At 60.0% G+C, this 26,048-nt stretch overlaps 1 protein-coding gene across 6 annotated transcripts in view; it reads right to left on the bottom strand.

The window, feature by feature from the left end:
- PMEPA1 (prostate transmembrane protein, androgen induced 1) overlaps positions 1–24,505 on the bottom strand; it is a 53,953-nt gene extending 29,448 nt beyond the window's left edge. For 2 of the 6 annotated variants that reach the window (XM_042980080.1, XM_042980081.1), the window contains exon 1: positions 5,631–6,550. In XM_042980080.1, coding sequence (XP_042836014.1) covers positions 5,631–5,676 — 46 coding nt within the window. In that variant the 5' untranslated portion in view covers positions 5,677–6,550. Of the gene's footprint in view, positions 1–4,980; positions 5,054–5,120; positions 6,551–24,396 lie in introns of those variants that run through there. The other 4 variants (XM_042980084.1, XM_042980079.1, XM_042980082.1 and 1 more) reach the window with 4 other exon arrangements.
- Positions 24,506–26,048: the final 1,543 nt, after the last annotated feature.

The raw sequence follows: 26,048 nt of genomic DNA, 5'->3' as shown, positions 1-26,048 counted from the left end.
AGTCAAGAGAGCCACACGGGCACAATGGGAGTAGCAGGGTTCGCTCCTGCCTGTGGTTTCTGTTTTGGGAGGAGAAATGAAAGAATCGGGCCAAGAAGCCCAGTGCTTTGGGACGTTATTTTCTCTGTGTCCTATCTCCTACAGATGAAATGCCCAATCCCCAGCCCCCCAGTGCCCCCCCGCTGCCCCCCCAAGGAAGCAGACCAATAGGCTGGATTTGCTTGGCCTGGCAGAAATGAAATGCAGTTTAGGGATCCCAGGAGACATCCGGTCGGGCCCCCCCTCCCCCCCACCCCCAACCGTCTCCCCACCTTTTGTGCCCCCTACATGTAAAACCCCCGAGGCAGATTGATGCCTGCTGGCTGGAGGGTGGAAATTTATGGCTTTGCAGCCAGGACAATAGTTTTCAGGGGGTCAGTGGGGGCGGGGGGGAGCAAGGCACGTGGTGTCTCTGCCTCTCCATCCTGCAGCGCCCCCTTCTAGTGTCCCTAACATACACCCGGACGGTAACTCAACTCCATTTCCTAAATGCACTGGCTCTGTGGCCGCCTACAGGGGACGGAGTTGAGAAGCCCCCCCACCCCCCACAGCAGTCGGGAGAAAGCCCAAAGTGGCCCACTTTCCTGGTGGATGGCAGGACAATGCCATTTGCAGGTTCAGTTCCTGCAGGGACAGCAATGGTGGCTGCCCCCCCCCCCACCAGCGGGCCCTCCGCTCCCACTGCCCGCCCCCTTTCCACCCCTGCAACAATCACCTAGTCGCCATGGCAACGAGGTTAATTAATGCATCTATTTCATAGAAGTAAAACCTCGGACCCATTCAAGGTGCCCTGATATTGTCATCCTTAAAAAAGCCAACCTCTGATGTTTGATGTGTCTATGTGTGCCACGAAAAAAAAGAAAAGGCAAAAGTGATAAGAAGTGGGGAAAGTTTTGGGAAGGGGCTGGATGGGAGGGGGTTTCTGCCCACCCGCACGGGGGGGGGGGGGGGAGAAAGCCAGGAATGTCACTTTTCTCTCTCTCTCTCTCTCTTTTTGGTGATGGTATAAAATTAGCACAGTCAAGTAAATGTGTTATAAACACAAACACACTGCCGGGAGGCGAAGCGCCTTAATTTTAGGGGGGGAAGAATCGGAAGAGTCGCCAGAGAACAGTTTGGGGAAGGGGGCGGGCGGGTGGTCAAAATGGTCGGAAAGGGTGGCGGCTGCAACCCTCGAGAGCTGCCCGAACAGGCGAAAAAATTACATAAAACAAGAAAAGCCAGTGTGGGCTCAAGGGGGAGGCCGGGGCAGTCTGGGGCCGAAAACAGTTTATGAGCAAGTGTTTTGAAATCCTGCTTTAAATAAGCCGGTAAATGAATTCAACCTTGTCAGATCTCTCTCCCTCGCGCAGACCAAATACCCCGCTGGTGTGCTGTCTAGACAGATAACAAAGGACTTTTTACAGCGCCCAGAGACGCGCTGACAAAGTAGCCATTTAAAGACGCAATATTGCTTTCTCCGTCTGAAACGATTTGTCAGATGGGCTTAAATGAAAACGCTAAGTTATCGGTCTGATTTGGGGTCTGCCAGTGGCCGGGGCTGGGGGCGGGGGGGGGGGGGACGGCAGGGGGACTGGCGGCTCTGGAGAATTCGAAAACGTATCATCTCTGATTGGGCTACGTTCCAGGTCGCTCCAGGCCCGTCCGCGGCTGGCCGGCGAATAATTCTCACTCTTGTTCTCAGAAGCCGAGCGCCAACACGCTCCCGGCGCCTAGTGTGGGCAGTCTCTTGCGCACTTAAAAACAGGGTGGCAATGGGGTTAAAATAAAACGCATTGTGGCGGGGAGGCAGGAACTTGTGCCCCCTGCCTCTGGGGACCCGGAGAACAAATGGGAGGGCAGGAAGTCGGCGTCACCTCCCACTTGGTGTTTTGTGGGACGTTCTTGCCCCAGCTTTTACAAAAGGGCTGCCGCAACACCGGCCATCGCCCCTCCCCGGGAAAGGAGGACAGGACCCGGCCGGCTGGCCTCAGGGTGCATCTCTGGGACACACCCCGTGACCCAGACATAGCCTAAACCAGGGGCTGGGCCTCCACGCAGCCAGGGCAGGGCCGGGCAAAGGGAGCAGAAGCTGTCCCCAAGGGCCGGTGGGCCCGGTGCTACCACCTGGGGCGCCCCGAGAGGGCTGGGTCCCCTAGATGCGGGTCTCTGGTCCCTTCCGCTCAGGACCGCCAGCTTCTGGAGCGAGGCCCGGGGGCCACCAGGAGCCCAATGTGGTGATTCTCTCCACCAGCCTTCGCTGCCTTCTCTGCTGGGGTGCTGGCCAAGCGGTCACTTCCTCCACGTGCCTGTCCCTGCCAGAGGCAGCCTCTACTTCCGAGACTCGCCTGCCCTCCCTCAACCCAGCACCAGGGCAGGCCCTGCTGGCCTCTGCCCCCAGGGGGGGGCCGCGATGTGGGGGCCACCTCGCTCACATGCTCCAAGCTGAGCCCAGGCCTGGACACACGGCAAACGGTGCAAACAAAACCCTACAGGATGAGGATCCCTACCGAGAAAAGCCGTCTACACCAGAGAAAAGCCGTCTACACCAGTCCACCAGGATTCACTGTGCAGGTGCACATAAATCCTGATGCCTCCCCAGGGGGTTATAGTGACTGAAAACTACTCAAATAAAGGGGGGGGGATTACAGGCTACATGTCCCCCCTTTTTGGTTTTTGGTCTCCACACGCTCATTTTAATAACTGCTCTTAAAAGGCTGCTCATCTCCACTCCGGTCTGCGGGGCACGGCTGTCTGTGGACGGAACCTCTGGGGTCACCCGGACACACGGGGTGGAGGTTCGGGAAGACGTCTCCGCTGTGGGGGGACAGGACCCCGGGAGTCAGAACAGCGTCCTCGCTGGTCAAGGGGGTTCGGACGAAGCGGTGGGAAACGGAGGTCCTCACGGTCCCCGAGCTGGACCTTCAGAGGCCAGCCGAGCTGCATGCCATTTACCAGCGGGACCCCCAGCCAGGGACGAGGTGACCCAGTCAGCACTAGAAAGATCCCAGTTCCTCCCTGCACGTGTGAGTCCCTGCCCCCAACACACACCTGCTGTCACTCTCACCTGGTAACCAGGGCGGACGGAATCAGCAACCCCACTCGCCCGGGGCTCCCTCTCCCCAGCCACCCCGCAAGTCGGCCAAGCCGGCACAGGGAATGTTTTTGCCAACTCGTCCCCAGACACAGCCGTGGAGAGTCCTAGGCCTGAAAGGGAATGAGAAAAGGCCTACAGGGCAGGATCGGGGCAAATCCACACAAAAGCGTCCCGCCCCTCTGGGCACCTTCTCTCCCACCGGGGCCCCCTCCCTGCCCACCCTTCCCAACCCCGTTCTGCTTTCCCCAGCCTCCTCTCAACCCCACAAGAGCTTACAAACGGCTCCCGAGAGACTGGAAACAGCTCTCCTTCCTCTCCCTTCCCCGAGGCTGGGCCAACAGGTGCGGTGGCTTGCGTGGGCGATCGGTGCCACGGGCCACCCCAATTCTGGGGGCTTGTCCCCAGCAGCGCAGAGCTGGGAGAGGAACAAGCCATTCGAAGAGGCAAGCGATGGGCCACCTCACACAGCAGCAAGTGCTGGGCAAGACAAGCCCCGTCTGCGGCTGCCCCCGCCATCAGCCCGCCCTCCGGGGCCTCTGCCGCGCTCCCCACCTGCTCCGGATCCGGAAGGGGCACCTGCGTGTTCCCTCCCCACCCCAAGAGCGATCAACGTCACAGTCGGCATCAGGGGCGAAGGCACCCACTCTGCACGGCGCAGGGAACGCAGATCCGCTCACGAAATCCCCACCCCGGTTCGCCCTGTGGGCAATTACTGTGCCCCCTCATAAGCCCATTTTACAGATGAGGCTCTCAGAGGTGACAGGCCTTGCCAGTCAAGACTGGGTCCGGAAGCAGAGTATCGAGCCAGAGACTGTGTGTCCCTCCTGGGCCAGCGCCAGCTCCCAGCGTGGCCCCGAGCTTTCTGCCACCAGTGGCCACAGGCAGGATGGCTTGGAGGTTCACATCACAGCGAAGTTTCTGTCTGCCTGCCCTTTACGAAGCACCCAGACGGCCCCTAAGTGGGCGGAGGCCGGGAGACGTGGCCTGGCTACAACTCTTCGCACAGTTTCCTGGGCTCGGGCCTGGCTGAGCGCTGCCTCTGGCCCCGGGGTTCCCGCTGGCAGCCCGGCCCAGACCTACTGGCACAGGCTGTGGGGTTTTATTTAGACGATGTCAGCTAAGCAGGCCTGAGGGGGCGTCAGCTTGACTGGGTTTCACAGTGCATTTGTCAGGAGCTGCCTCCATCATTACAAATCGGGGCATGCTTTGCTGGTAGGACTGCTCACTCAACGGGCAGGCGGGGACAACGGGCTGCCTCCTTTGAAACTGTTGTCCCTGCGCCCACTCCCACCCCCCTTCCTCATTCGGGGAAGGTTTCTTCCTGCCTGGGCCCGAATCCCACTCTCTGAGGCCCCTCCCCAACCCCCGACCCCCGCAGAACAAAAGCGAGCATGAGCGTCTAGACCTCCAGTCTGAACGTGAGAAGGGGGCATTGTACGACCGGGACGGAGGCCTGGCCTCCCAGGCGGAAAGGTCGGGGCGCGGGGGCGAAGCGAGGGTGGCTCTGGCCGGGCCTGCCTCTCCGGTCCCACGCACTGCCTGTCCCTCCTGGAAAACAGATGTGGCCAGGGCTCCGCGCCGGGAATCCGGGCTGGGTCACTGCCAAGGCTGGACGCGCTGTCTCCAAACGAAAAGTGGGGAATCCCTCGGCCCATCACTAAAGGAACAAATCCACGGGAGGCCCTGGATCCAGGCAGCAAGCATACACAGAAGCCATTTATCAGGATGCCCAGTTTAGAAAACTCCCACGTGTAGCCTGGGCGGACGTGACAAGGACAGAGAGACCCCCCGCGGGGACTCGAGGGTCTTCCTGAGTCTGGAAGGCCTTGCTCCAAGCCCGGGGGAGGGGACACGCTCCTGGATACCTGGCCATGGCTGCTGGCTGTGTGGCCCCAGGCCCCTATGCACCCTCTCTGGGTCTCACTCAGGGACCCTTGTCTGTAAAAAAAAAAAAAAGAAAAAAAAAGGCTTGAATCCCATCTGTGGTTTTGCAGACTTATCTTACCAGCAGGAGCCTTTGTTGTGAACGAAAGTCTGGCTTGGGAGCTCGAGGTATTACACAGACACAAACAGCACTACAGAGCAGTGACACGCGGCCCGGGGGAGTGAGGCAGTGCATCCACAGCGGCTGAGGTTGATGGGTCACTTACTATGTGCCGGGCACTGGCAGAGCCTCGCCCAACACTTGTGTCCTTCTCACCTTGGTTCTCAGACAGAAACGGTTGGCATCAGCCCATTTGACAGACAAGGAGCTCGAGACTCTGAGGGGCAGAGAGCCGTGCCAGAGGATGGGCAGGAGGTCCCCACGGGGCCTCCCCGTCCCAAGGAATAGATGCCGGGCAGCTGTGACAGAGCAGACAGCCTGAAGGGGACGTGTGCTTCCCCTTCCCAAAACTGCTGGGGGCGGGGGACGCGGGCGCATCTCCCCCAGCCTTTGCCACCAGCTCTCTGATCAGCCTTCCTTGCAAAGGCCTGGAGCTCGGCCGGCAGGGTACTTTCCGCAAGTTAAACCCACCTTCACGTGATGGGATGACAGCCATTTGGACTTGTGTCTTCGTCATTTACCAAGTCCTTTGAAATTTTGTTAAATAAGGAGCACAAGCCGCCTTTTACCTTCAGAAGCACCGAGCCATTTGCACATTCTCCCCTGCACGGGTGCTGCGCGCTGCCCTGGGCGTCCTCGGGGATCCTCCTTGGAAACAGCAGAAGCCAGAAAAGCAGGCCCACAGGTGAGCCCCGGGATCCCCGGCCAGGAATCTGTCCTAGGAAGCACTCAGGGAACCAAAGTGCCCGCCTCCGTCCCTGCTGCCCAAGGCTGATTAGGATCCAGGGCCCGGGCTCCTGAATCTGCATCTCCTCCTAGAAAACTGCGGAAATGCAGGTCCCCGGCTCACTCCCCAAGTTTCTCGATCAGCACCCCGGCAGGAAAGCTGGGAAGCCTCTCCTCTTCAGAAAGTTCCATATCTAAGCGAACCGTGGCACCTGATAAATTAGGATGCGTCCACACCACGGGATCCGGGTTCCCCTCAACTTACAAGGTTGATGGAAAAGCAGGACCAAGAGAGAAAGACGGTCCCGTCGTACCCAGCCCGCCTGTGCCCCTGTCGAGTCGCGTCCTGTAGGACTTCCCACAAGCCGTGCCATACATTCAGTGGTTTTCTTGGTTTAGTTTCCGTCGGCCATACTTGAGTTTGTCTTTTTCATGGCTGTATACTTCTAGGACGTTCAGCCCAACCCACGGTAGGTACTCAACAAATGTGTTGAATGAGTTCATGGATGAAGGAGTAAAATGTTGAGGGAAGTGACCCATCCGAAAGGTTGCTAAATGAACACGAAATCACGGGTGATGCACCCCGCCCCAGCCTCTGGTGTGGGGCAAGGGGACCCTCCTTTCCCGGCTCTTCTGCCTCATCAGCACACCCACAAGAGGGGCTGGGCTGGGGTCCCCAAAGCAGGCTCTGAAGGGGGAGGGGCTGTGACTCGTGGCTGAGTCACAAAGGGTCTCTCTCCAGGCAGGTCGTGGCAAGGGTGAAGGAGTTGCCAGGACTTAATGACAGAACACGCTGCCATTTCTGGAGCATTTACAAGGCACTGAGCACTGAGCTAAGCACATATTGTCTCATTTGATCCCCACTGTGATCCTATGAAGTGACTCTTAGGATGCCCATTTTACAGATGAAGAAACAGAGGCTCAGAGTCGGGAAGCAACCCCAGGCACGCTCCCTTAGTGATGGGGGCTGTCTGGCTCCACAGCGGGCGCCCCACTGCCTCCCCCTTCTTGGGGCTGGGTCCTCCGTGTCCGCTCACTCCAGACACACGGGGTCTGGCCTTCTCAAGGACGTCGACAGGCTGCAGGCATCAGGATGTACCCGGGAACTCATGGGGGTGCAGGGGTAGGTAATGGGGCCATCAGGGCCAGAAGCAGGAAACCACGGATGGCCAGGAGAGAAGGGCAGAGGCCCCAACCTCGCCATCCCCGGGGCCAGGTGTCTCTGGACCTGGTCCTCCTCCGGAAGACCCCTCCTCTGCTCAGACCCTCATTCCTTCCGAGGAACCTGTATCGCCTGGCAGCCAGTGGGGGATGGGCACACCAATGGCCACTCTCGCTCCAGGGCGAACTCCCTGGGGGCGGAGGTTGCCAGATGCAGAAGAGGCAGAAAGGCCTCTCCCGTGCCGGCTGGGGCTGCTGGCCCGGCCCCCACGGGCAAGGTGGCCCATGGAAGTCGGAGTCCACCCGGGGCTCCCGGCCTCGCCTGGACACTCTTCAGGGCGGAGACGAAAGGCAGAGCTCTAGGAGCCCTGAGTTACCATCCTTCCCGGTGACCGAAAGCTGACGGGCAAGGTCAGATCCCTGAGGGGCCATGATTCTTCTCCTTTGGTGGACCCCACCGCCCACACTCGGCTATATTCGTGGGCATGAGAGCCAGACCGCTAGGGCTAGAGTCCTGGCTTTGCTACCCACCAGCCGTACGACCTAAGGCCGGCGCCCTCTAAACCTCAGTGTGCACATCCCTGCAATGGGTCTATCGACAGGAAATCTCTGGGGGCCGGTAGGGTTCCAAACCACCAGAAGAGTGCTGGGCAATGTTCCCAGGGACACAGTGGGGGTGCCCAGGAGCTGTCAGGACCATTTTCCCGGCTGATTCAGTCCCTGCTGTGGGTCAAGGTCTCCGGGAAAGCGGTCAACCCCAAATCTGGCCAGAACTAACCAGGCAAAAATCAGGGCACAAAGAGACAGCACAAAGCCCAGGCAGGCCCCCGCCCCTGCATTCCCACCGGTGCGGCCAGGACCTTACACATTCCAGCCGAGCTGCAATGCCTCTGTGGGTTGCCCATAAAAATTCCTAGACAGGTAGTCAGGTAGGAGGCCGGGCCCGGGATGAGCAGGGAGAGGGCAAGGAGGCGAGCACCCACGTGCCCTTCTCGGCCCTACCAGTCAGGCCAGTGGGCCGAGGGAGTAGCCATCTGGCCTCTTCCTTCCTTGCAAAGGTCTCTGCGGCAGCCACCGGCGGTGGGTCCCTCGAGGGACTCAGGCCTCTGAGGAGGCTCAAGTCTGGTTCACTGGGGCCGGGGGGGGGGGGGGGGGGGTCTTCGAGGAGCTCCCTCCACCCACTGCTCACATGCAAACGGTTTTGAAAACGGTAGACATAAGCACAAACTCTGCCAGACCCCAAGCCAGAGAACGTCCCCCAAGGCCTCCGTCACGGGGGCTTTCCCAGCAGTGACCAGGTGATGGAGGGGTGACGCGGTGTGGACAGCGTCAGCAGAGGTGCTGGCAGGAGCCCACGCACCCCTGCGGGGCCCCCCAGCTGGACACACCTGGGCCCCTTGCTTCGCTGGTCTCCCAACGCGTCTCCCGCTCCCCAGAGCCAAAAACATGTGTTAGGAGGGCTAGGTGATAAATCACAGATCTACCCGGCAAAGCATGGAACCGTTTCAGGCACCGGAGGGTGATTCGGTTAGGGAGGGGTTTTTTCCATTACAAAAAAAGAACTTAAGAGATCTTGGTTAAAACACACACACGGATCCGATGACAGGCAGCCCCCCCCCCCGCACACTTTGTGGGGCGCCCCGAGAGTCCAAACGGGCACCGGGTTGGCTTCCCCGGCACGAGCACCATCCCGAGAACAAGGCAGGAGTCCCATCACCTGCCTGACGCTGCTCCGTGTCTGACCCCACCCCCTCCACCCCTAACTCTCTGCCTGTGAACTTGCCCTTTGGGCCCCCTCTGTTCGGGGTTGGGGGGGGCGTAACCCCGTGACCTTGATCTCATTAGAATTGAGTTAACCCTGACCTTCGAACAGCTGGGTGACCTCAGAAGACCAAAGAGCAAGGTGCTTCCATTCTGCAGGAGACCCCGGGAGTCAGCTATTCAGGACCACCCCCCCCCCCCCCCGAGGAGTCCTTGGCAGGAACCTCTTAGAACAGGACTCTCAACCAGGCTTCCAGATTTCTGCCATTTCCAGATACCAGTTCAAGGAAGTAAAATTCCTAAATATTTTAATTTTAAAATTTAAATTCTTTTTTTTTAAGTTTACTTAATGTTAAGAAATAGAGAGAGAGAGGGAGAAACGCAGTGGGGGAGGGGCAGAGAGAGGAGGACAAAGGGTTCGAAGCGGGCTCTGTGCTGACAGTGCAGGGCCTGCTTGGGGTTCTCTCCCTCTCTCTCTGCCCCTCCTCCTCTCTCTCTCCCTCTCAAAATAAAATAAACTTTCTTTTTTTTTTTTTTTTTTTTTTAAAGTTTTTTTTTTTTTTTTTTCCAACGTTTTTTATTTATTTTTGGGACAGAGAGAGACAGAGCATGAACGGGGGAGGGGCAGAGAGAGAGGGAGACACAGAATCGGAAACAGGCTCCAGGCTCCGAGCCATCAGCCCAGAGCCTGACGCGGGGCTCGAACTCACAGACCGCGAGATCGTGACCTGGCTGAAGTCGGACGCTTAACCGACTGCGCCACCCAGGCGCCCCATAAAATAAACTTTCTAAAAAAATAAAATAAAATTCAAGTTCTTAAATATTCAACTCACTACCTAGCCTGGTCCTCAACAACACTCATGAAATCAGCGATGTGCTTGTTCCATTTTTCCTAACACATTTAACATGCATTAGCCCAAGTACTTAACTACGAAATCTGAAATGCCCATCCCCTTGCCTTCGGAAATTTTCGCACAGGCTACCGGTTTGCCGTGGGCCTGTCGAGTTCTCCAAACTCACGAGGCAGGACAGTTGCGACACAGGTGGCTTCAGAGGGATCCAGGGGCAGCTCGGCCAATTAACCCTGGACGAGCGTGCCCTGGGGCAAGTGACTTCTCCTCTACACCTCAGTCAGCCCTTCCCGTCTGAAAAACAGGTCTAGTAACAACGGCTGCCTCTGGGGCTCCCCTGGGGCTCTCCGTGGCCCGGCACCTGGCACACGGCAGGCTTTCAGCAACGGCCAGCAGCGAACCCCACTGCCGCTCACAGCCCAAGGAAGCGAGAACACGAACACCCTCATTTTACAGACCAAGTGGGGACCCACGACCGCGATGCAACCCCTGTTCTGAACCGGCCCCTGAATCTGAGGCCACTCTGCGGGTTCTGTCCCCTCTGCAGAGAAGGCTGGCCGGGGGGACCCCAGCGTGCCAGCCCCACACTCCCCAGGGAGGCATGCTCTGCCCGGGGACCCACAGCAGCATTCCGAGGCCCAAGCCATCTGTCAGCCGGCAGGAACGCGGCCTCGGTGCTCCGGCCTGAGTAACCGCCTCCCCCAGACATGATTCATACCTGTCTGGGGTCACCCACATCCTCACTCCCCGCAGAGGAATGCAGGCCAGGTGAGGCGGGCAGGCGGGCTGGCATCGGTGGCTGGCGGGACCGTGCCAGGCTGGGGCAGAGGTGTGGCCTGCAGAGTCTCCAAGGACTCGGCTGCGACCCCGAGTGCCCCCACCCCACCCCGGCTGGGGCTGGACGGACGTCCGGGTCTCATGGACTCATTTATGGGGCCCAGATTCAGGTTACAAAACCTTTTCCCCCTGGAGGCGGCTGGCACTCCACCAGTGAACAAGGATTCCTCTGGGTCCGGCTTGGCCCATTTCCAGTCCCCTTGCCCCAGTCCACACCGCAACTCTGAGATTCCTCCACACAGGGAACACTACTTGCAAATAAAAAGACATCACTACCGACCCATGCTACGCAACGGACCCCAAAGTCGGGAGACGGAGTGAGCAAAGCGGAGCAAAGACAGTGAACACATGTACACGGGGGGACTTCGTTTATGCAAAACTCTCCACGAGGAAAGACTGACCCACAGCGACTGCCTGGGGGAGGGGGTGGGGCACAGGCCGGAAAGGGGCAAGGGGCACTTGTCCAGAGACGGAAGGAGCCGCGTCTCAATCCGGACAGGCGTCCCATGCACACATTTGCCACAACTCATCACAGTGTATGCCGTGGCTGTGCACTTTGTGTCTGTAAATTATGCCTCAATAAACATGTCACAGCGGGGAAAACAGGTTCCAGAGGAAGTTGAGCAACTTAAGGGAAGAGAAGGGACAAGGAGCGCACGAGGTCTGATGGGGTCTTCTTTCTTGCGTAGGTTTGATCACGCCCATTTTACAGAGAAGAACACGGACGAGGAGACTGTAGGGGAGAGAGCCGAGCACGGGCTCATCAGGCAGGTCAGGGACAAGAAACCTGTCCAGAAAGAACATTCTGCCTTCAAAACCGGGGGCCCGCCAGTGCCCTGTCTCTGCCTGTCTTCTCCACCGCTAGCCCTTGTACCAAGAAACCTTTTCTTTTTTTTTTAAATTTTTTAATGTTTATTTATTTTTGAGAGAGGAGGGGGGAGGGGCAGAGAGAGAGAGGGAGACACAGAATCCGAAGCAGGCTCCAGGCTCCGAGCTGTCAGCACAGAGCCCGACGGGGAGGGCGGGGCTCGAACTCCTGAACCGCGAGATCATGACCCGAGCCGAGGTCGGACACTCAACTGACCGAGACCCCCAGGCGCCCCCCAGAAACCTTTTCAAAAAGGCGAGTGCCACCTCTGGTGGAGGAGAAGGCCTCCCACGGGTCCCTGAGAGCCCAGAAGGCGAAGGTTGCGGGCGGGTCCCTCCGAGCCCAGGTTCAGGGCCGCATGGGGCCAGCCACGGGGAGCAGAACAAGAGGCCAGGACGCCAAATGCCCACCCAACCCCAGGCGACGCCCCTGCCCCCGAGGCTGAGTGGAGGCCTCAGGGGTCCCTCAGCTGGTCCAAGCGCCTGGTCCAGAACACAACCACTGGGTCTGCTCTGTGTCAGGCATCAAGAACACCCTGCATCCTGCTGCTGACCCCAGGCGGGACCCACGCGAGAGGCAGCACCGTCCTGGTGCACGGAGTTCCCGTCGGTGGGGGGCATCCTTGCGAGGACAACAGTAACAGAAGCACGCCTCCAATTAGCAGAAGGGCTTTGGGCTGAAAACCGGCCCTGGTTTCCTCCTCCTCCTGGCTGGGCCTCAGCTTCCCTGCGGCCACACCCTGGAACCAGCCAGAGGGTTCTGCATCCCGGCTGCCCGGCCTGGGGTGCACCTGAGGGTCAGGTTCGCGAGCCCCCAGGTGGCCGCAGGAGGGGCGTTCCAAACGTGATGTTCTCTAGGCTCACTCCACGCCGTCTCAGGAGCCCCCGGCCCTGCCCAGCACCCACAGGTCACGGTGACCCTCTCTCCTTTCAGCTGCGGCTCAGCGCTGAACAAATTCCTGCTCTCTTGGGCCTGAGTCCCAGGGACGGCGGCCAGGTGACCCCCCCAGGAAGCGACGTGGAGGAGAGGCCTGAACAAGGTGGTGAGAGAATCCTGAGGGCAAAGACAGAGAGGACACACCCTTGGGGTGGGTGACAGGTGGTTCTGACATTTAGGGGATGGTGGGCAAAGGGGATGATGATCGGAGCCCCGCTGCCCAAGTTCAAATCCTGTTCCGCTCCTAGCCATCTCCCACCTGTAGCACACAACCTAGCTCCGCCTCCTCAGGGGCAAACCAGGGCTGACACAAGGACAGTAAGGCAGGGCACGAGGAGCAGCCACAACGTCACTGCGGGCAGACTCTCAGAAAACGATCAGATGGACACAGTTGCTGGCACCAGGTGCCCACTCCCTAAGCACTGCCCTGCCTCCCAGCCTCTCCTCTTTCTGGTTCTTCTTCCCAAGCCCCAGCCCTCCTCGCCTGAGTCTATTCTGGGGAAAGGGTCCAGAGCTCATTCTCGCTACAGTGTAAAGGAATGCTATGATGTCCAAGGGGAGAGAGGCTGTCGAGGCAAAGTGGAGGTGCTTCTGTGACATGCGGGCTCGTGACCCTGATTTTAAAGAGGGACAAATGGAGTGCTGTCGGAGAGCTAAGGAGTAACAGGGATGGGGTCTCGCCAAGCACGAGCCTGGAGACGGACCCAAGCCTGAGAACAGAAGGCAGGGGCTGCAGCAACCCAAGGGCAGTGGCAGCGGGGGTGGGGGTGGGGGGTGCACATTCCTAGAGCTCACAGCAGGGGCTGCCCGGGACTTGTCTTGCACTTCGGAGGGAGCCCTGTAGCCCTTGTCCCTTCCCCCGCCGCACCTCTCTGCACGGACAACTCCCAGCTTCCTTCCACAGAATCATCTACGTCATGGTCGAGCTCTCTCTGAGCCCCGACTGGAGTGGACAGGGGACCACCCTGGGGAAAGTCTGAACCCAGCAGGAGCAGAGGCTGCTGTGGGTTAGCAACGTCACAGGCAGGACCGGCAGTGCGGGACCGGCCACCATGCACTCGTCCCTGTCCACACCCTGAAGTCACAAAGCCGCTCAGTGAACATGGGCTGGGTTCTCCCACAGCTCAAGGGTCACAGGAGCTGGGGATTCCCAAACTGGAAAGACAGGCCCTCTTCATTCGGTGATGCAGAGGGCAGGATCCAGCAGAGCGAGTTACGCAGACGGAGAGTCGCCAGAGAAGCGGGGAGGAATATTCCTCAACTACACGATGATGACCCTGCAGGCAGGGCCTGGATTTACATGGACAACTGGAAGCTGGGCTCGTAATTACACCTCTGGGCCACGCAGCAAGCAACTCTAATTAGCCTCTAGATGGGAGGGTAGTGACAATTTTATTTAGGGCCAAAAGTTAAGTAATAAAATTAGGCAAAACAGCAGCTTTACGCACGAGTCCCCAAACTTTGCAGAGTCACGAAAGACTTCACAACTGCAAACATCTAACAACTGCCATTGTTCGAGAAAAGACGGGAGGGTGGGGACTGGCCTCTGACCCTTAAGCCTAGACCTGTATAAACTGTTCCATGGGTGGACCCGGTCGATGGATGTTTTTTTTTTTTTTTTAATGGCAACATTCTCTGTATTGGTGCCTTTAAAAGGACGCTCTGCTCCAGGACACCGATGGGGGAGTCCCCGCGTGTCGGCCCGCTGGGGAACAGGGCTCCGTAAACACGGGCGAGATACACCTGAGATACAAACACACTTAGCTGTGCTCCGGCGTTAACGATCACCAGCAGCAAAGGGCCTGTTGGTGTTACTTAATCGGTTCCGTTCGCCGATGTAATCGACACCCTCTCTCCATCATCTCAATACACCCACCTCTTTCTCCCCTCCCATAAATAGATTAGGAAAAATCGTTTCCTGCGATGGCCGTGACCCCGACGGCTGCCAGGCTCAGCCTGGTATGAATCACTCCAGGCTCCCCGCGACGGCATTCTGAAATGACTGAATGATAACGGGGCGGCACAGACACCAATAAATGAATCATGCCTTCCGCAAGACCAAACCTTTGGCTTTTACAGACACCAATTAGAAAGTAGAAAGAAGAGAACAAAGAAATTACTCAGGGTGTTTGCGCAAAGTTGATCCATAGGTTTACAGAATTATTACCGACTAAATTGTTTTTAGGAAGGCAACGAGGGCCGTGACCGGGTCCCGTACGGCAGCCTATCGACCCGGGAATTTGTAAAACGGGGCGGGGGGCTCCCAGGGACCTCACTTTCCACTTGCTTCTGGCGGGTTATTTAAGACCTTAACGAAATCCTTAACACGCGCAGCCGCGTAAGCGAGGCACAGGAAGTAAGCACGTACAGCCACGGTCTCGGTCAAGATCTTGGTTTTAACTTTTATTTTTTGTTCTGCACGCGTAACAGAGATTCTCTCTTCTGCGGCCAGGATCCTGCAACACGGCGTCGACAGGAACCAAACGCTCACACGATTTCTACACCGACGTCAACCGCAGACAGTTCAGCGCGAAGCTATTTTACCTACTATCAAATGGAGGGTGTAATGAAGGGATAGCGTGCGCGGGGGTCCCGTGCAAGTCCTGGGCCTCCCTGAAAAAGGACGGATCACCCCCCCCCCCGCCCCGACACCCACACCCACACACACAGGGCTCAGGTTCAACCTTGTTGGCCAGGCTTCCCGGACAGCTTCTGGAAAGTACTCAAGCATCCCCCATCAGGGCTGTCAGACCCTTGTGGGCAAAACGACCCGGGGGCAAGGGCAGTTTGCTTTCCCCCAAATGCACCGGAACACTTCTCTCAGCTCCCTACTTCTCTTGCTTCTGAAGACGGAGCCGGGGAACCCTGACTTCACCTGCCTGGTGGAGCCTGGGGCAAAGCCAGGGGAAGGCTCGGGCTCAGTCCTCAGCAGACCCGTGGGAGGCAGGGCCACCACTGTGGCATCCAGTCAAGGGACCTCAAAAAAGTCTCCCAGCCAGAAAACATTCTGCGTATTTCATATCATAAAATAGGTCTCTTTTTTATACGTAAAAATACGTGTTTTTATGTAGTAAAGCACACATTTCTGTATTCTTTTTTTCTATATTACATTTCTTTACTTTTGAGAGGCAGAGAAAGACAGAGTGTGAGCGGGGCAGGGGCAGAGAGAGAGGGGGACACGGAATCCGAAGCAGGCTCCAGGCTCCGAGCTGTCGGCACAGCGCCCGACGCGGGGCTCGAACTCACGAACCGCGAGATCGTGACCTGAGCCGAAGTCGGACGCGCCACCGACTGAGCCCCCCAGGCGCCCCCACACTTCTGTGTTCTTAACCACAGGCACTCAAACAAATCCACGGCTGGATAGGTCACTTTTACCGCCTCCCCCAAGCCCAGGGATGGAAACATCATCTCCTGGAGACCTCAGGACCAACAGAGACTCTCCCACATGCGGATGTGACCTGCATGCCAGGAATCGATGACTCCCCACTGGTGACAGTAAAGGCTGGGAGCTGCTCCAGACAGACCCCATCATACGTCAGCAGTTCAGAAGACATCACCGCACGCGTCCAGCAGTCACAGGGGCACGTGAGGAACCCACAGATCCGTTCATTCGCCATCTGTTTCACTGCGTATCGAGCATCTACTCCGGGCCAAGAGCCTGCAAAAGCTGTATCGGTCCTCAAAGGGGTCGGCAAGGCTGCCCCGCCCCCAGCACCACCGAAGTGCACACGAGGGACAGAAGACTTGGGACACCTTCTCCCAACGTACAAGGCAAGGTGGTGAACCCGCACGACCGACCGTTCGAGGTTACTGCCGCGTCCGTCCAGCCTGGGGGAGCCCGACGCCGTGTGCCACGGAGCTCTGGCGGGTGTGGCTGGTGGGCAGGGGAACTTTGAGAGCCGGCTCCTAGAGGCCAGAAGCAAACGTTATCCGGCATCCAGATCCCATAATTAAAGCTCTTTTCTGCAAGTAGAGCTATTTCCCAAACCCCCTGACACAACGCTCGCTGACGTTAGTTACAATCCACCGGAAGGCGAAGAAAGAAACTCAGACTCGAGGTTTCCCGAGGCTTCTCCCAAGATACTGCTGCAGGCACCGACTCTCAGCCAAGTGACCCACCGGAGAACAAACACGTGTTAGAATTTGCTGGAACACCAGGAAGATCCCCCCACCCCCGATACCTCCACAGGTGGCACAGGAAGCACCCAACTCTTTTCGTCGAGCTGTCACCTCACCTGGAACCAGAGCGAACGCAAGCCACACTGGGGGGTGACGACAGGTGGGAGAGCGGCCCCCAAACGCTCCAGGCCTGAAGCAGGGGACTTCTCCTGGGGCAGGGGGTCCCCCGCCCCATTTTACAAATCCCCAGGGATTTTTGTCTTTCTGATACTCTAAGCCCGGGGGCGACCTCCCGGGACAACTGGGGCAGAAGCAGGGGAAGCAGGTGTGCAATGGATCGCTGCACCCGCCCCTCGGTGCGACTTTGACCTTGACAGAGCGACGGGAGCCAGGAGGCCAAGGCACAGTCCCTGCCCCAAACAGCGGAAACCTCCTTGCCGCATTCCAAATAATACCGAGCCGGCGCCTTTCATACTCAGCAACCGTCTTACCAACCTACGAAGTAGGTGCTACTCTTCCCTGCATCTTGCGAAGATGCCCGTCGAGGCTCAGGACCGACTGTGCGCTCGCCCCGATGGTTTTCAGAATCTTTATCTTGACTGCGTCCTGTCCAGTTGGGACTCAGCTTCCAGTCCGCCCACCCGCCCTTCCCACGCTCACTCCCCTCCCTCATACACATACGGGGTTTCTACAGGCTCGGGAGATACACTGGGCAAAACGGGCAGGGTCCCCAACCCTTCAGTGGCGACCAGAAACAACGCAGGGGACAACCGATTACACACCACCCAACCCAACACGACGGGTGTGACAGGGGAGGCCCCCCAGGGTGCTCGGAGCCCACACAGGGCGTCTGGGATCCTGGGGGAGGCTTCCTGAGAGGGGCTTCGAGAGTGCCCCCCCCGCCCCCCGTTTTCGTTTCTGGAAATAAACTCCCTTTCTGTCTGCTCCCTAGACTGGCAGCTCCTGGAGGGCAGGGTTTTGTCTGTGCTGTCCTGACATCTGCAGCGCCTGGGACGGCACGGTGTGACCGAGGCCCCCAAAGGGGGCTGCGTGTGCCCCACCTGCCCCCGTCAGGCCTGCATTCTCATAACCTACCCAGCAGGCTGGAATTCAGGGGAGGGTTAACAGAGAGGGTCCCTCCAGGAACAGGCCTGGGCTCCTCAGCGATCTCCTGTCTCCTGCCCCAACATCGGACGGGCTGTACTGGGGACGCAGAGACGCCAGCCCCTCGGGCAGCCTGATAAGGGACACACCTGGATGGTGGACACCTGGCCGACGGACGACAGCCCATGTGCCGCCAGAGTGGGAGAACAGACCCGACGGGGCACCCGAGATTGGTTAGCGTTCCTGCCTCGTGAACGGTCCCACGTGGGCTTGCGGTCCTGCGAAAACATCTAAGCCACCGCTGCCGTGTCGACCCTTGCAAAGACGACGCTGGGGCTCAGGGAGTCGGCGTGGTGTCGAGGGGGGTGGGGGGGTGAAATCAGGATCAAGGCGCTCAGGTCTGAATCACCAGAGCATCAGTTCCTGGCTCTGGGACCTGTGGCAAGTGCCTTACCCTCTCTGAACCCATTTTCGAAGCTGCGAAAGTGGGGACAGCAATGGCTCTGTCATGGAGCGGCTTCTAAGACGGGGAAACACGCGTCACTAGCGCCCGGCACATGAGAAGTGCCCCACATGCAACTAGGAGACGGAGTGCGAGCAAAAGGCCAATAGTCACCCTGGAAACAGAAGGCACGGCCGTTCCGCGGCTCTCTCGCAAAGCCTGGGGACGCCCCAACCCTTCCCGGGCCCGTCCGGGGGCCACTGAAGGCCCCGCTCTCGATAGCAAGTCCTTCTGGGACTCTTCTCCGCTTGGTGACAGACGTTTCCACCAGCACCTGACAAGGCCCTGACGAGACCCAGAGACGTCTGCCGTGTCACCCGAAGGGAAAGGGAGACTGACTGTCACGACTTCACGGAGGGGCGCCGCTCACCTGGGAGGGGGCAGGCACAGGTCACGTGTACTTGCTGGGAGAAGTCAAGCAGAAGACGTGTCCCCACCCCACCCCACCCCACCTGCCGTGCGGGGAGGGGGGCGGGAAAAGATCAGGCTCCTATCTTGATGGCTCACGGCCTGTCTACCCTCACTTGTTAAAAACTGCAGTTAATTTTCAAAAAGAAAGAGAAGCCCCAAGCCATCCCTAGTTCCCGGGGTCGTCTTCTGCACTGGACCTGGTGGGGCATCTGGATGTCACGGTGTTGTTGACCTCACGGCCCCACGCAGCCCCTCCCCCTTCCGAAGCTGCCAGCAGATCTCAGGAACCCACGGGGGTCCCTAGGAGACGGTGGGGGGCTTCCTTCTGGGGGCGCAGGTCTGCTGGGGGTTTCCCAGCCAGCTCTGCAGTGGGGCCTGGCAGGGACAAGCAAAGTGAAACATTCAAGCACCTCCACCTTCAGGGTCACGGCCCACCCCCGCCCTGCGCCCGTTGACTCCAACATCCCAGCGAGTGCCAGCACCCCAGCCCCCAGGAGGGAAAAGGCCTCCTCATCAGGCAGTGACCGCCAGGGGACAGGGCAGAGCGGGTAGCTGAAGACTGACTCCCCCCTCAGCTACCGCCAACCCGCATGAACAGCGAGCCGTGCAGGCACCGGACCCCACTCCCCGACGGTAACCTCGCAGGCGTCACAACGCCCCAGCACGCAGGACCCGTTGTTCTTCCCGCGTTCCAGACGGGCCAAAGGACGGCCAGTCGGTTCTGGAGCAGCGCTGAGTGAGGCCCGTCCCTCTGGCCCCCGTCGCACCCTCAGCCCCACTGCACCCCGCGGGGAGAGCGGGCCTGTGAGCAGGTTCGGTGGGGCGAAAAAAAGAACCGCCAGGCGTTTTACATCAAATTCCAGCGTCTGTTTCCCCGAAACGGAAAGGCGGGGCTGCCCCCTGGGCGGGACTCACACCCCCAGGGCTCTGCAGCCCCCTCCCCGCCGGACAAACCTGGGTTTCCCAGCCCGCCAGGCGCGTCACCAGCCTCGGGAAGCCATGCTCACTGCTGCCAGGCACCGAGAGGAGCGGGCATGCCGGCCCACGGGGCCCCCACACGTGCCCCTAAGCGTGCCCCGGCACGCGCACGCACACACACGTGCATGCACGTGTGCACACGACACCTTTCAGAAGGCACAAAACGGGCCCTCGGCTTTGACGGCCTCCTCGGCGCGTCCACGGCCGGCAGGAGGAGAGCCTCCCGAGATCCCCGTGAAAGACTTCCTTGTCTCTGCGCAGGATCCCAGACCCCGAGTTGCCTGCGAGCTCAGTCTCCGGATGACAAAGTCCGATGAGGAGCAAGGCCTCGCGCACCCTCTGCTGCGGACCCCACCGCGAGGCACCTCCTCTAGGAGACTTTCTTCCACTTGAACAACTCACCAAACCGGAACCAGACGCGGCCTGGCCCTGGGCCGGGACACGGAGACAGCAGGTGTCCGGGCTGAGCACCCCCTGAGGTCCTAAAAAAGCTGCCGCCGCCCCATCCTCCCCAACAGCCTCCTCTCCTGGGCAGCTGCACACACCCATCCACTCCCCTTCTCTCTCCAAGGCAGAGAGCATAAATTTGCACAACTCAGAGGGCACGCTACGCAGGCGAGCACACCTGCCCTCGTTTTCCTTACGTGCCCAGAAGAGGAAACCATTCCCAATCCGGAGAGAGGCCGCGGCTGGGCCTGTGTGTGCGCGCGTGTGTGCGCGCGTGTGTGCACGCACAAGGCTGTGGGTGCACCGGATATGCACGGACACGTGCGTGCGGGTCTGCGTGCATGCATCCCGGACCAATGACGTACTCTGTGCCTTCACGGACACGAAGCCCAGCCCTGACCTGGGGTCACACTGGCCGGCACGGCTGGCTTGCCCCAGAGCTCCAGGGAGCCGCGGCCAACCGTCTGCCCTGACATCCAGTCTCAACTCAACCCCTGTGCACCTCAGCCTAAACCCGGGACAGTCAGAAAACACGTGGGGTAAAAGTCCCTGCTGAGGCGGCCCGCGGGGTAGCTGGCACGAAGTCGGCCACAGGCGGAACCGAGTCCGGAAACCCAAGCTCGCACGATGCCAGAGTCTCTCCTCCTAAAGAACGCAAATCCGAGACGAAAACCGGGAACTCCAGCAGAGCCCCCATCCCAAGTGCGAGGCACACAACAGGCGCTCAGTAAAGGCCAAGGGAATGACTGGCGGGCGCCAACTCCGAGCAAGACCATCGGCCTCCCCAGGGGCCGCTCGCCGAACGAGACCGAGGTTCCGTTTCTGGCAACTCACGTCTACCCTCCCGCCCCCCACCCCCAAGCCCCTCGGAGAAACTAATAATTGATTAAAATGGCAGGTGCTCAGCTAGGGCAATGTGCCCCCCTGCCCCACCGCCCCAGGGGACATCTGGTGAAGCCTGGAGACTTGTTGGGGTGTTACAACTTGACGGGGGGGGGGGGACAGAATCCTACTCCAATGGGCATCTAGTGGGCAGAGGCCAAGGGTGCTGCTCAATACCCAGCACACAACGCACCCTCCCCCTCCGCCACACCAAGGCAGTCCTAGTGCCCAGAGTGAGATACCCTGGATCTGAGACATCACTACACCAGGTGGCCGGCGACTTCTTTCTCCAAGTCTCCAGTCTGAGGGATATCTGTTGGGAACTGGCTGGAGAAGAGGAACCAGAGGCTCAGTGACGTTGGTGGTGTTAGGGAACAAAGCTGCCACCATAGTGACTGGCAGGGGTCCAGGGTGGGTCCGGGGCAGGGCCCTCCAGACACGCTGTCCTGGCACCAACAGCTGCATGGCACAAGTCAGTCTGTGCAGGCATCCGTCTGCCCCCCAAAAGCCGCAGCAGAAGCTGGAAGAGAAAGGCAGGGGCTAATTTCTACGAGACACAGACCTGTAAAGAGGCCAACAAGAATGTCAAGAAACACGCGTGCAGCGAGGAATCCTTTCCTGAAAAGTCGCCCAGCCAACTCCCTACTGTCGGCTCTGGGGGCTGTCACCTGAGCTGGCTGTTTTTAACCCCAAGACCCCTGGCTTTTTTTTTTTTTTTTTAAAGAATAGCGTATTCTTCTGTGGGGTGTCTTGGGAAGAGTGCATTCCCATCAGAAAGCATCCCTCACCTCCTGATTCTCAGGGTGGATGGGGGACCCCAGAGTATGGTGGCAGTATCTTATGAAAGTCGAGACCATCCCAGAGACCTGGCTTCCCCAGACACAGCCCGGTTCCCACCCTCCCAGGTGCAACGGGGATGCTGCTGATTTCTTCCAGCCCCCAAGTTCAAGGTAGACCCACCGTGGGGCCCAAGTTCCAAGTTCCAAAGACGGTGTGTGTGTGCTTCCGGGGTCTGGGTCTGGCGTGGCTTGGGGACCCGGGGCAAAGCTTTTTCACTGCCACCTTCCCTCATCTATAAAGCCCGAGCTGGCCAACGCTCCACCCAGCTCTGAAATCTAGGGCAACAGACCCCCACAGCAGCGACCCAGCACTATCAGAGGGGAGGGGAGCCAGTGCTGACCCTGAAGCCTCCAGCCAGGCTTTGGAAGGCAGAGGCCCCACCTTAAAACATGGTGGAATTCCAAATTTCAACCATCAGGATCTCATTCTTCAGATGAGGAAACTCGAGTGGCTTGAGGAAGCTACCAAGAACAATTTCCTCTCCTCTACAAAGAAGTCACCGGACGCCCCTGTGCAGCCCAGCTCCAAATGCATCTTTAACGTCCTACTTGCAAACCATCTTGAACTCCTGTCCTGTGAAATGTGGCCTTCCTTCCACCTTTGAATTTTTCCTCCCCATCTTCTTGTATGAAGAACCTCCAGGCCTTGAGAGCTTCCTCCCGAGACCCTTTGGGTGGGTGGGTGGGGGGGGGGGGGGAGATCTGATTAGCACTTCCAACAAACTGTTATACTATACGTGCATTTTAAAGATCACTTCCTTTCCTGCCCTGGGCTTTCTTCCAGTAAGTAGGGGGCCGTGTGGAGAACACGGTGACTCATGTCCCATCCTGGGGCCAGCTGGAGCAGGCCAGGGTTCCAGGGGCTCCCCTCGAGGGTCCCGTTCAGAAGCCCCACCGTGGGAAGCGCACAGGTCGAAGGCGATGGGATTGAACAACACCTCGGTGTCAGCCAGAATATCATCAGGGCTAAACAGCCCAAGAAGGGGCAGGAGTAAGAATGGATGTTTTCAAAAGTCCTCCACACAAAGGACAAGAGCGAAACGCCTGTGCCCAGGCCTCATATAATGATAAGTTAGACACAACAGCGCGGACCCCTCCGTGGGGAGTCCAGTAAGGCGGCTCTCCAGAAGAGAGGGAGAAATGAGGCACTGAGGGTACTTAAGCAGCAATCCATTCAGCACTGGCGAGGCTCTCTCCAAACATGTGCGAACATATTTTAATAATATCCCCGTGCATTTCATTAGCCTCCTGAGTTCACAAAGGGCCTTTGGGAAACAATCTGGTTTAATGCAACTCAGTTCCGCAAACGCTGGCTCTGGCAGGTTCTCCAGGCACCTCGCTGGCCTGGCGCGTTGGGGCACCTGGGGGGGGGGGGTTGGGGCACCTTGCGGGGGGGGGGGGGACAAGGCTTTCAATTCCTGGACTGGAGGGAGGGTGGGGGAGTCATGGGTGGAAGGACCCACCACCACAACTGGCCAGCTTGCCCCAGCAGGGCCGGTCACGGGCTATTTTTACCTCTTGTGCCTCACTGTACAGGCTCAGGGGCCACAACTGTGGCAGCCGCCTGCGGAAACTGGCTTATGAGTCACCCGGTGACTGCCCTGCTCTGTGGTGTCTGCCTCTCCAGGTCCCAGCTGGAAGGAGGCTGGCCCTTGCTGAGAAGCGCAGTGTGCTCCCTTCGCCTGGGGTGCTGAGAGGCGAGGGCGGAGACACGGGAAGCCCGGAGGGGCAAGAGGTCCCCCCCAGAGGATGGGCTGGGGGACGGGGCACCGGTTAGAAGGCAGACCCCAGGGAGCGGCAGTCCATTCCCCACCCAACCCGACCCCCACCTGAGTGGGCTACGCACGGGCAATCTGAGGCTTATTTGTCTGAACTTCTGGACGTGTGGGGCGAGCTGGTACCAATCTTCGAACACCCCCTCCCCACCCTCGTCTCCGTCCTCCTTTCAGGGCAAGGCAGTCCCAAACACAGACAGCCCCAAACTTTGACTCATTTGTAACCACGGTCCCAGCCAGGCTGAGCCAAGCTGTCCAGACAGAGGCTATTTATAGGTGCGTCGGGGACACAGACACTCACACAATGAGACACACACTCCAGATCCACCTTCGGCCAGACCCACCAGCGCCGAGCCCTGGATTCAGACACCTGGACACAAACGGTCCCCCGAGCCCCCGGACAGATGCACGCACGCAAAAGACGCACCCAGAGCCGGACGCAGGCAGAGACACAGGAAGACTTCATATTCCCGGGACAGACTGCAACGCAGACACACAGACACGGAGACGCGCCAGACACAGACACACAGACACGCACACAGACGCAAGGAGACCCACTCACACAGACCGAGACGTGAGCGCCGCGCACACTCCAGACACACACCCGGGGCCCCAGACACCCCGCAGGCCAGACAGTGTCTCACACGCCCGCCACCCCCCCTTCCCCCGGCCAAAGTTGATCAAGAGCCGGCCTCATTGCTCCATCGAGACGGCCCCTGAGGGAAATAAAATGGAAACTTCGCGGATCCGACCGCCCCAGCCCTCCCGCGCCGGGCGCCCCGCCGCCCTCCGCGCCGCTCGACCCCGGGTCCGAGTCCCAGCGGGCGGGGCGCGGGCAGCGGGGGCCGTGCCAGGCTCGCCGCGCCGCGGGACAAAGCCGGGCCGGCCGCCAGCTGCCGCGAGCCAGGAGGGCGCGCCCGGGGCGCAGGGCGCACGGCCCGAGGGGGCGCGCACGGCCCGGGCCCCCGCCCGCAGCTGCGCGGGGACTCGGGGTCCGAGCCCGACGGGGCCCCAAGGGAGGGGGGCGCGGGGTCACTCACTGATCTCCATGCTCTGGAACAAAGAGCGTTTGCAGTTGCACGTGCAGGAGACATTGGGCTGCCCGGCGGCGAGGGCGGCGGTGCTGTTGACCCCCATCAAGCGGTGCATGGACGGCGCGGCGGCGCGGCGCGGGGCGCAGGGGGCACGGGGGCGGCCGGGGGGGGTTCCGGCCGGCGCCCGGCGCTCGGGCCCCGCATGCAGGAGGCGCGCGGCGGGGAAGGCGCACCCCGGCTCGCCGGGCTCGGGGCGCCGCCAAGTTCCCGGGGCGCCGCGGGACTCAGTGCGCGGGGCCGCGCTCCTCTGGGCCCCCCGGCCGCCCCTCGGCAGCCCCGGGGGCGTCGGCAGTGCCCGCGGGTGGCGTCCGGGAAATGGGCCGGCAGCCGGGGCGCGCGCTGCCGCCTGGGCTGAGCCTCTGCTGCTGGCTTCCCGCAGCCGAGCGCCTCCGCCGCCGCCGCCGCCTCCTCCTCATTCAAGTCCAAGGAGATCGGGTTTCGCTCCGAGACCGCGGTCGGAGGCAGGCAGACGGTCTGACGTCAGCGCTAGACGGGGCTGCCGGTTCCCACCGCGCGGGGGCCGGGGAGGGGGCGCGCGCTGCGCCAATCCCCGCCGAGGTTCCCCCGCACCCCCCTCCCCGGGCCGCGGGGCGGGGTGACAGGGAAGGGGGCGGGCTCTTAAAGGGCCAGAGCCAGGCGGCCCGCGTAGACCCGGGACCGGCGGGGCGGAGGAGGGGCGTAGCGTCCCCGCCCCTACCGGGGTCAGTTTGGAACACCCGCGCGGCACACACTCCGTCCCGGGCTCACCCCAACCCCCCCCCCCGGCCCCGCCGGTTGCGGCTGCGTTCTGGGCCCCCGGGGTTCTTGACCCGGGTTTGGGGGAAGCCTGCCCCCCACCCCCCGCCGCCACAGAGAGGTCCCTGAGACTCCGGGTAGGAGAACTGGAGAAGATGGGGGGAGTCCTCCCGATGGCTCCCTACCTGATTCGCAGGAAACTCCCCGCCTCCAGGTCTGCGGCCTCACGGGGCCTCTAGCCCCCTGCGCCCCCTGCGCACTTTAACCCGACCCCAAGGAGGTCGACTGGGTAAGACTGGAATTCGCTTAGACACGCCCCGGACAGCCCGGAGAAACGCCCGGGAGCCCTTGTCATGTAAATACGTGTCGGGGACTTGTGTAATGTCCCAGCCCGCAGGGCCCGGGGCGAATCCACTCCCATTGTCTGCTGCCCGAGGGGCCGCTGGCTGCGGGGGGGGGGGGGGGGGGGGGCGCCTCCGGAGTTCAAAGGTGGGCGAGGAAGTGCGGGGGTGTACTTTTATTTCATTAAGTTTTAATTACACGAGGGCTGCAAGAACACATTCTCCTGGTTAAAAAGATATTAAAATATTACGTCAGAGGCCCTCTCCCTGGCACGTCTCCAAACTCTCCACAATTTGGTGTGCCCTCTCCTAGACCGCTGCCTAAGTCTCTGGTTTACGTGCGCTTATGGAGCGCCTACCTTGTGCCAGAAACTTACCAAATATTAACTCAACCTGATACCTATTCCCCCGGGCAGAAATGTTTATCCCCATTTTCCAGACGTGGGAACTGGCCTGGCCTGGGGAGTTGGTTGCTTAGGGCTATACGAAGGAGGACACAAGTCTCTTACACAAGCCAGGTCC

The sequence above is a fragment of the Panthera tigris genome, chromosome A3 (assembly GCF_018350195.1).
Source record: "Panthera tigris isolate Pti1 chromosome A3, P.tigris_Pti1_mat1.1, whole genome shotgun sequence".
Classification (NCBI taxonomy): Eukaryota; Metazoa; Chordata; class Mammalia; order Carnivora; family Felidae; genus Panthera; species Panthera tigris.
This window is presented reverse-complemented; position numbering and strand designations above follow the sequence as displayed.